Consider the following 11,366-nt stretch of genomic DNA (forward strand, 5'->3'; position numbering starts at 1 on the left):
CTGTCGTCGCACACCACACAGCAAAGTTGAGTTGGTTCTGCCAAAACTGCATTGGGTTTTGATTCCAGTTTACCACCGCCTGCGCGTTATTAACGGACACGACATACTTTTCAAAGATATCAATAAAGGTTGTTTTAAACCCCGTACCATCTGCATTCACCACGATTTTCAAGTGTGCTAAATCCATATTATAATTTATAATTCATATATTATAATATGTACATAACACTTCCAGGAATAACGAGCGGTGAGGCCGTTCAACTGACGCACGCGATCGATAACACGTCAGGTCAACTCGAAGTCGCACTCTGCGATATCACCTACCTACCGCAATGGACTAACATTAATATCAGCAACAATAAGCTGTTCGTCAGTGGAACTCGCAGTCAGATAACTGACGGCTACTACAGCGTGTGCTCTCTAAACGACGAGGTCTTCAAACCCCTGGGAGCCGAACTCAAGATGAACGACTCGAACGGTACAGTGGTGTTAATCAACAACGGAAGAACCTCCTTGAGGTTAGGCCGACCATTAGCGAGGATACTCGGTATGTCTCCTGACGAGATAATACCAACAACAACCGTCACAGGCACGAAGTTACCCGACCTAGTACCGTACCGAGAGCTATACATTCATCTCGGTCAGGTGAGCACAACGTATAACATTCAAGGAGGCCACCCTTCCACTATATTGAGAGCAGTGCCGGTGAAAACTGAGAAATTCAACGACGGTAGAACCGAGTCATTTTCACCACGGCAGTATAAGAGATTAACCCAGGGCAACATACCTGAGCTGACAATATCGGTGTTAGATATAAATCATAATCCTGTAAATATAGGATACCTCAGCTTAACGCTTCACGTAACATGACCAGCGCACAAGGGCCCGGAGTGAAAAAATGTGTCAATATCGGGATCTCCGATCTCGGAGACACACGCGGTTTCGACGCTCCCGGAGTAGATGGTAAATCGTATGCCTTGCAACTGAAAAACAACATTTACAAACGCGTTGAAGTCTCCTCCGGTGGAACCCTAAGTGATATGATAGATACCACAGGAGCAACAGTCAACACTAAGTACGCCCTCGTCAACACCGGTGATGACAACTGGAGAATATACCCATCGTTCGGGGGTAAACTGTTCGACTTGGACGATGTTGAGAGCACTACAGTCGCCAAAAACAAACCATATATGCTCGTCTTCACCGAAGATGACAAGTGGGTGTTGTTACCCGATAACAAATGGTTTCTCAATATTAGACTCGTCTCCCCTTACGTGTTCACGGATAACAAAGACAACCACCTAAACAAAGTCGTGAACAATGGAACCCTGCTCGTGGCTTACGTCCCAACTCAGAGACGTAGCATAGTCGTCAGCCCAGTCAACACTATAGCAGCCCACATGCTATCGAGTAAACCAGCCATACAAAACGTGAAATTGCAGTTGGTGTCTGAATTCGAAGGCGTGGTCAAGATACTAGAGAGTCTACCGGCAAACTCAACACTGTTCATCAAAGTCTACCTAGGGGAACCATCGGTGAATGATGTCGAGATCGTGAAGGGGATCAAACTCGGGTGGGTGAAACGACACCAGTATCAAGTTTGCAACGTTTACGTGCGGGTGGGTGTCGACTCCAAGACCAGTCTGCAGGGGGTCAACGTGATCGTGGAAAATAAGATATCACTAATCAATATCTTCCTGCCTGACAACATACACTTCATGGGTATAAAGTTAACCCCTGAATTATTATCAGAAAACCAGTTGGAAATTATATCATAATAGTATAATAATGACTAGTCATCATCCCAACACTACACTTAACGACCTGGGAGATACAGAGGGATTCGATCAGCCTGGTGAGGAAGATGAATTATACATCCTGCACTTCAAAGACAACGTGTACAAACGGGTGCCGTTATCAGATTTTAAAGAACCCAAATGGCTGGTCAACTTAACACCAGCCTCACCTTATATCACAATAGGTGAAAATGGGGTGATCTCTAAGATTAAGAACAACGGTAGTTGGGTCGGGGATTTCATTCCGGAGAGGTCATTAATCATGATAACTGCTGGTCCCGGGAAAAATAGGTTAAGGACTATAGTAACAAATAAATTACCATTTCGCAATAATCATTATAACGTATATCTTGATATATCCCCCCCTTTCACACTCATCATAGAAGTCTTCTTTTTCTATTTAGGTAATGAAAACACCTCAAAAGAACAACAAATTTTACCCGGGGTGTCAATACACTGGTTTGATGAACACACAGGCCAATATTGTCGTATTGTTATACAACAGGATACCCACGGGGCCCCTATAAACCGCTTAATAAGCCTCAGTGGGGTTTTTATTACAACAGAAAAGTCTATTAGCCTCTCACCTATTACCCTGATTGATGGTCTAGATCTTGTAGGCTTCAAATACATTGATAGATTTTTAACTGAACCCCAATTAAAATATCTTTCAAAATATATATTATAGGATGGGTCTGTACCCAGTCGTAGAGGAAGTAGCGAAGACGTTGGAAACCGTAGATGGGTTCCGCTTGAGGCAGTTATGTGATGTAAAACGTCAACTAGAACAAGACCGTGACACGCGGAAAGCACTATGTAAAAAGTACAATAGAGCTTTCAATATCGTGGATGGGGCTGACACTACCCTTATGGCAACCAGCATGGGACTAGGGGCGGCAGGCGTTGGGTTGTTAACCACCATCGTGGCTGCACCTATAGTGCTAGGTATTGAAATAACGGCTGGGGTGACAGGGTTGGTAGGGTTGGCGCTTAAGTTAGTATCACGCAGACTTAATCGTAAGGCATTGAAACACGACGAGATAAAGGTTCTGGCTGAAGCAAAGCTAAACACAGTGAGTGAGCGAATTTCCACGGCACTATCTGACAGTAAGATCTCAGAAGAGGAGTTTCGTTCAATCCTCTCTGAACTCAAAAAATATAACGGAATGAAACAAGATATTCGATCCAAGTCTCGTAAGTCTGCTATCAGCGAGGATGAGAAAAAAAAGTACATAGCACAGGGAATACAAAAAGCCCAGCAAGCCTTTATTATGAACACCAAAGAGATCGTAGGCGGTTCACGTTAAACTGTTTCATCGATATAAACATAACATAGGGGGCGATAACCGTAAGCGAGCCACCGATCCTATATGGTCAGTCAAAACTTACAACATAGATAAAGTGGATATGAAAGCCGACGAACCTAACTTGTACTACTTGAGGGATGGGCCGGGTAGGGGGTTTGTAAGAGAAGAATTATTGATCGTACCGTACGGCACAGTGTTACCGCCTGCCAAGTCACGGTAAACGTGATGGCGTGGCTTTGTAGTAGGGGCAATAGTATCAAGAGCTAAGGGTCCCACCAAAGCCTCATTTAGTAAATGAGGCTTTGTAGAGGGGTTTTTGAAAAGTGTTTTCGGACTATCATTCCCTATACTACTATATGCATGCCACAACTAGATACATGATTGACAAGATAAACACCTTGACTAGATACATGCCTTGAATAGATAAACACCTTGACTAGATACATGCCTTTACTATATGCATACCATGACTAGATACATGCCTTTACTATATGCATGCCATGACTAGATACATGCCTTGACAAGATAAACACCTAGACTAGATACATGCCTTTACTATATGCATGCCATGACTAGATACATGTCTTGACTAGATAAACACCTTGACTAGATACATGCCTTTACTATATGCATGCCATGACTTGATATATTCCTTGACTACATGCATGCCATGACTAGATACATGCCTTGATTAGATACATGCCTTGATTAGATAAACACCTTGACTAGATACATGCCTTGACTAAATGCATGCCATGACTAGATACATGCCTTGACTAGATAAACACCTTGACTACATACATGTCTTGACTAGATAAACACCATGACTAGATACATACCTTGACTAGACAAGCACCTTGACTAGATACATGGCTTGACTATGCATGCAATGACTAGATACATGCCTTGACTCTATGCATGCCATGACTAGAAAAGTGCCTTGACTATATGCATGCCATGACTAGATACATGCCTTGACTAGATAAACACCTTGACTAGATACATGCCTCGACTATATGCATGCCATGACTAGATGCATGCCTTGACTATATGCATAGCATGACTAGATACATACCTTGACTAGGTAAACACCTTGACTATATGCATGCCATGACTACATACATGCCTTGTGTTCGTGAAAGAACTAAAAGAATTATTTCAGGAGTTTATTTGCAGGAAATACAATGAAGTGTGTTGATACGTTTGTTTTTCCTGTTCAAACATGCCAGTATTATCAATGATACTTTCGAGGTTCAGCGATGAGCTGTCCATGTGTTTTCTTTATGTCCATGCTTTCTGTGTTTTCTTCGCCTCGCTCCTCAAGGGACGCAACTCTTCTGCCCCCACAGCAAAAGCACATACCTCACGAAAATATATATGCGCTTACATTTTCTAATGAGTGATTGCGTTTAGTTTTACGCCTCACTCAGCAATATTCCAGCTATATGGCGGCGGTCTGCAAATAATTGAGTCTGGATCAGACAATCCAGTGATCAACAACATAAGCATCAATCTGCGCATTTGGGAACCGATGACATGTGTCGACCAGGGACTATATACCGATCGGTATATGGTCTCTGTGTCAACCAAGTCAGAGAGCCTGACCACCCGATCCCGTTAGTCGCCTCTTATGACAAACATAGTCGCTTTTTATGGCAAGCATGGGTTGCTGAAGGCCTATTATACCTCGGGACCTTCACGGGTCCTAAATTTCCTACACCTTGACTAGATAAATGCCTTGACTATATGCATGCCATGACTACAGCCACATGCCATGACTAGATACATGTCTTGACTATATGCATGCCTCAGATTCATGCCTCAGCTAGATACACCTTGACTAGATACATGCCTTGACTAGATACACACCTTGGTACATGCCTTGACTACATGCATGCCTTGACTAGATACACACCTTGACCTGATGCATGCCTTGATTAGACACATGACTTGACTACGTAGATGCCTTCACAAGAAACATTTATTGACTAGCTACATGCCTTCACAAGTTACATGCCTTCAGTAGACAGATACTTTGACTAGATACAGTCCTTGACTAGATACATCCTTATTGTCAGCTGTCCCATTCAGTGGAGCAGGATGTGGTCAAGAGACGGCGCTGTATGGACTTCCTGGACATACTGCTGACCGCACGGGATGATGACGGGGAGGGACTGACCCCGCAGGAGATCCGTGATGAAACAGACACCTTCCTGTTTGAAGGTGAGAGATGTCTGCCCACACTTGTACAACTTGGCAATGTGGTACCATGTAGAATTATAGAGTATCTGTCCTGTGTGAATGACTGGCATCAATTCCAAGCTTTTGGAGAGGGACGCCCATTGGGACATATTCTTTTCTACTTCAAAGAAGGTAACGCCATATGTTGCTTGTTGACATTTTAGTAGAGAAAATGAAACAAGTATGAAATATCAACCCTGCAGAGAAACTTCACTTAATGCAGCCTACTCTTGTTTTGATGACGTCATTTAAACAGTCTGTGACATCATGTACAATTGATTACATCATATCACATTTTTCTCGATGAAACCACTGACATTATATGGTCAATACATACAGAAGTGAAATTCTTGTGTCATCAAAGAGGATTTGGGATGCATTTGTTGTCATCTAATTATTAAATTTATTGCAAAGAAGAGACAGTAATCTTTTGCATTTGGCACCTCTGCCCTTGTCAGTCTCTTGAAGCTTAGCCATATGGGGACAGTGTGTGAAGCCCATTTTCTTGTGTCCTCTGCCAGGATATTGCTGGAATGTTGCTAAAAACTCACTTACTCCCTTGAAGCTGCATATCATTATGACCCTTGTCTACTGTGGTTGTGTGCTTGATAAATGTATCGTCTCTATAGAATGTTGCTTTCATTGAATTAAGATGTTGTCTTTCATAGACATCCTTATCGTCATCAGTGCCAACATGGATGAACAATGGATTAATGGTTTTAGGCCTTGTGGCATATAAACTGCTCTTTGCTGGATTGGTGTGTAAATAACTAGGAGTCGTTGAACATTTTGTAATGTTGCCATGTTGTATCTTCTCAGGTCACGACACGACCGCTAGTGCCCTCTCCTGGACTCTGTACTCACTGGCAGAACACCAGGAGTGTCAGGAAGCTGTATACAGGGAGGTCGAGGACCTCATGTCCCGGAAGCAGAACACTGATATTGAGATGTACGTGTAACTGGTAGAAACTTGAAGTCAGGGTCAAGGAAGAATATGCATGATCAGTAATGTTGGTGTTTTTGTCATTTTTCTTGTGCGTGTGTTTTTGTTTTTTTATGGAGATATTATCTGCAATATTTTTCAACACCAAGACATAGTTATAACTTCCCAGATTTTCAGTACACAGTTTCGACAGTTTGGTGAAATCATGTCACCATGCAGACCATAATATCACAATGGTCACAATCACAATCGGTCCCTTACTGGAGAGTTACTTCCCTCTCCATCTGCTTTTTGTTGTACCTTTGACAAACTGATTCAAGTCTGAAATGTTTACGGCTTCACCGCTTCAGATTTGCCGTTTACAGCTTCTGACTGGCAGCTGATTAAATTTCCCTCTTTTACTTTGGGGCCTGGTTTCTGTGTAGCATGTACGTAATTTTTCCCAGGGAGGATCTTCCACACCTGCCCTACCTCACCATGTGTCTGAAGGAGAGTCTCCGACTCCACACTCCAGTGCCATTCATACAAAGGGAGATAACCCAGCCCATCCTTGTGGATGGCCAGGAAGTCCCCAAGGGTACTATCGTCAGTGTGGTCCTCTACAATCTGCACCACAACCCAGTCATCTGGCCCAACTCGTTGGTGAGTTTAGTTAGAATCATGATATAAACATTATTGATGGCAATGGACAAGACAACCCAGTGATCAACAGCATGATCATCGATCTGCACAACTGAGAACCAGTGGCATGTGTCAACCAAGTCAGCGAGCCTGACCTCCCAGTCTCGTTTGTCGCATCTTTTGACAAGCATAGTCACCTTGTATTGCAAGTACAGGTTGCCAAAGACCAGATCTTCACGGGTGGACAGAATAAAAATATATGCAAATGTGGGATAGCATTTATTCAAAACACTGGGAAACGGGCCTCACAATCATTATTCTTTTCATTACTTGCTTGATACTGGTTTTAAAATCTACACCAAAATGTTGTTCTCGCTTTAATAAAGAAGTTATTCATCCATATATTATTATCATTCCTGTCATTCCATCATTACTGTCACATAGCAACATCACTACAAGCACATGCCATGTAGCTGCCATGGTTACCAGTACAACGTTAAAGCATAATGGACATAACAGCGTGTGCTGTATGAAGATATGTAATCAGTGTGTGAAATAGCCACTGTCCCACTAGCCCATGACAAGCAAAGATCCTCTTGGGACAGTTAATCTCCTCTGTCACTGATCTGACTGGCTAGAGACTTTTCATGGGGCCATTTAGTGTATATATCACTCTCTCCGACTTGTAAAGTTATAATGCACTTTTAAATCATGCAAGATTATGGCCTGATTAAAATGTTCATCATATTAGCAGCTGTTTCGTTTCAGCTGGTGCCCATGGTAGCATCTGGAGTTGCTCATTTGTGACATCATTCTGACTTTACGTCACAATATGATTTGAATGATGTCACCACTGTTGATGACTCAACAAAACAATTGTTTGCAAGGTTTCTACGTGTCAATACGCCGTGAATAGTCTTGTAGTTTCCAGGAATCTAATGCCATTTGATCATGTTTTTCAACCATTCAGATTACAGAACACAGTGACTTTTGGTTTACAATTTTTATTTCCATTTGATGGTATTTTACCTTTTTTACAGTATTCTCTTGCTTTGTTACTACATACAGATTTCAAGCTTGTGAATTATTTTGCGGGTTTGTAACTTTCAAGCACATCTGGTACAAGTGGCTAGCAAAATTTGGAAACTATTGCGCACACTATATGTTGCCATGAATCTGTACATTGTCTTCCTCAGGAGTTCCAGCCTGAGAGGTTTGCACCTGAAAATGCCGAAAGTCGAGACCACTACAGCTTCGTACCTTTTTCCGCTGGACCAAGGTAGGCCAGATTTTGTTAACTAGAACAGAATGTCATTGCTTATATACTGGTATATGCTTGAAAATATGCTTCACAACTCAAAAGTAGAAGACTGTAGAATTCTTCTGTTATTCACAACAGTTATTATTTATTGGCAGCAAAGATATGGTCAGTGCTAAACAGGCAAAAACAGTTGCACTATATATAGTGGTAAAGCAAACTGCATTTCTTTTCTGTCATGCCAGATTTAATACTTTCTAGGGATAATTACGATTAATCTTGTCCAGAAAACAAACAACAGTGTTGGTGATCTAAGTAAAGAATCATCACTCAGGGCTAACTGATGCACTGTTCAGGTAAATGTTGCAAGAAATACAAATGATGCAGTTTGATGATGGTTTATGTTTTACGTTTTTGGATTACATCTGTGATTGACTTAAACAATATGGGGCAGTATAAACTTTGTATTTCTACTACCAACTATATATATATTTGTTTCAACAATAACACAGAGTCTTCTGCATTATTTAGCATCTTAGCATAAATATTATGGATAAAGAAGAACATATGGATTGTTTACTATTCCCTGGAGAAAGAAATGTGTGACTTGTGTACCAAGCCAGGGGTTGATGCTGTTGTATGTTTCAGGAACTGTATCGGTCAGAACTTTGCCATGCATGAACTGAAGATTGCCCTTGCTAGGGTGATACACAGGTCAGTACTGGTGATTCATCAACAGGAAGCAGATATCCAATCATGTAGACCTCCACTTTCAAACTACAGCCGAACTCTCTCACAAAAGAAATCCTGTCCCACACTGAAAATACATACCCACTCACTCTCCAAATACACTCCTTGTCTCCTCATGTAATATTAATGCACCCCCACCCATGAGTTTGCAACAAGGGCACATAACTCCATTTGCTATTACTCAAACCTATACCACATAGCACCACTCACTTCTTAGGACAGCAGTTCAAATCCAACCCAAGTCAGTCAAATTTAAAACATTGACTTGCTTAACCCTCTTCTTGCCTGATGGTATAAGTATTTTACCTATCACATCTCAATACAAAGCTGCCTTTCATTAAATGCCTGCATTTAATGTTTCCAGCTATCTTGCCACTTTTTGTTTGAGTGGCATACTAGAAGCTGCAGGCATAGAGATGCTTCTCAGTCAAACAATTCTGTTCCATGCCAAATTTAGGTTCCGCTTGGAGCTGGACAAGAACCAAACAGTGAGGAAAGTGGAGGACATTGTGATGAGAGCCGAGAATGGAATCCGAATGAAAGCCATTCCCAGAGTCAAGGTCACATAAACTTAAAACCAGTTGTCGGTCAACTTTCTTCATCTTTAAATGAAGTTGTTTCAGTGGATTCTCTGAAAAGGTTCTAGTCTGTAGACTTTCTAATTAGTGCTGTTAGTGAAACTGCAACATTTTCAGCACATATTTTTGATACCCATTAACTAGATGTAAGCTTAATGCCCTGATCAAGCTGGGCTGCCAATTACCCAAGCCCCACCTCCACTTCAGGGATTGCACATTGAGTAATTGTGATTCTGTCCAGTTCCAGTTAGGTTCTCATGCTTTATAACATACTCAGTTAGATCACACTAAATCTTCACTTGATGTTTAATTCATCATGAACATGCATTATCATAATCAGTGTCATACAGTATGTGTTTTCACCAGCAGGCAACATTCTTAAAGGATGGTTTGGTTGTCTGGGTTGTTGACCTTGCTTATCGCTTATAATCGTCCCTGAAGGACGGAACCGCTGGTTGTTTTCCTGAGTCAGCTCCAGATCTGGCTGAAATACTTCTGACTATTTATCAACAATTGCCTCACTCATGCCAAACATCATTTTTACGTATCTTCTAGTCCGTGTAAAGTATTAAGATGCAGCTCACTTTAATTTTTCTGTTTGTTCTCCTGGAACTGGAAAAACATTACACAATTACAGGTCAATCTTACAAGTATTTTTTCAAATAAAAAAACAATATATATTAGGAACAAAAATTGCCATGATCTTCTGTAATACCTACTGTTATTTCTTATGTATGTATATCATATTCATGATTCAACGGGTCACATGCTCTGATAGGCATATATAGCATGGTAAGACTTTAATTCACTTAAGAATGAGTGCTCTATGATTGAATGTTTTATACACACCCATTTTGTATTCCTGCAACTGTCATCACAATCACTGCAACCGTATCTACATCATCAGCAGTTCACAGAGGCGACAAGAGACAAACCTCTGACAGCTCGGACCAATCAGTGCTTAGATTACACTCACCAATCACAAATTTCTTTTGCAGCACATATCGCAGAATTGTGGTAGTTTTATCCACAGATTATTTCAACATCAGGCAGTGTTTGATTTTGATCTAACCTCATGCACTGAAACTGCTGTCTAAAACTGGTCATATCATTACAAAAAGTGACAGCAGATGTCCCAAGACAGTTCCATATCTGTCTCTCATGTAAAGTTGCTGGATGTATTTACAAATCTTAATACTGATTCTGTGTTTGTACACACCAATGAGAATGTGTTAGTTATGACTGTTCTGAAACTCTGATGGCCTATGTCCAGCAGTGTCAAGCCAAATGTTCTGTATCATGTGAATCCGGTGGACTTAACTTAATGCTGTGATGATAATAAAGGTATTTTATTATTCGAACATGTCAGTATTGATATTGTTCTTATGAAAATTATAATATTGATAAATGCTCTATGTTTTGTTTTTCTAATTGTTTAATAAACCGATACTGTTGTTTTCTCTCTTGTATGTTAAGAAGAGAAAAGCATGTTTTATAGTCAAGCCAGTTTGAACAATGTGTATGGCTTTTTAATCTGAAAGGAAGATGCTTTTAACCAAACTGCCTGGTATGTTACCCTTTCTTCTGTTGGGCATCAAGGACATAAAGCAGCTGTTGAAACATAATCTATGTAAATCAGGAATGTAGCATTCAAAGTTCATGGTACGCCAAGGGGAAGCCACACTGCAGGCCAACTGCAGTGTCTGAGACACATTAAGATCGGGCTTGGAGTTGGACCTCAGAGACTGATAATCCTTAACTAATCGATCGATTATCAATTTTGGCAGGCCGTTATACTGGCGAAGCCACCCAGCTTATTTATGACATCGTGCATTACACTGAAACCTATCAAATTCCAGGCTTTCTTCTTCA

The 11,366-nt window shown here is 41.1% G+C and overlaps 1 protein-coding gene across 1 annotated transcript in view; it reads left to right on the forward strand.

Annotated features, from left to right (window-relative positions):
• The window catches only part of LOC137257357 (cytochrome P450 4F4-like), a 28,871-nt gene extending 17,917 nt beyond the window's left edge, over positions 1 to 10,954 (forward strand). The window contains exons 7-12 of the mRNA XM_067794686.1: positions 5,182 to 5,326; positions 6,164 to 6,293; positions 6,734 to 6,929; positions 8,105 to 8,187; positions 8,815 to 8,880; positions 9,374 to 10,954. Of these exons, the coding sequence (XP_067650787.1) occupies positions 5,182 to 5,326; positions 6,164 to 6,293; positions 6,734 to 6,929; positions 8,105 to 8,187; positions 8,815 to 8,880; positions 9,374 to 9,485 (732 nt within the window). The 3' untranslated portion in view covers positions 9,486 to 10,954. The remainder of the gene's footprint in view (positions 1 to 5,181; positions 5,327 to 6,163; positions 6,294 to 6,733; positions 6,930 to 8,104; positions 8,188 to 8,814; positions 8,881 to 9,373) is intronic.
• The last annotated feature ends 412 nt before the right edge of the window (positions 10,955 to 11,366 follow it).

This window comes from Haliotis asinina, chromosome 1, assembly GCF_037392515.1.
Source record: "Haliotis asinina isolate JCU_RB_2024 chromosome 1, JCU_Hal_asi_v2, whole genome shotgun sequence".
Lineage (NCBI taxonomy): Eukaryota > Metazoa > Mollusca > Gastropoda > Lepetellida > Haliotidae > Haliotis > Haliotis asinina.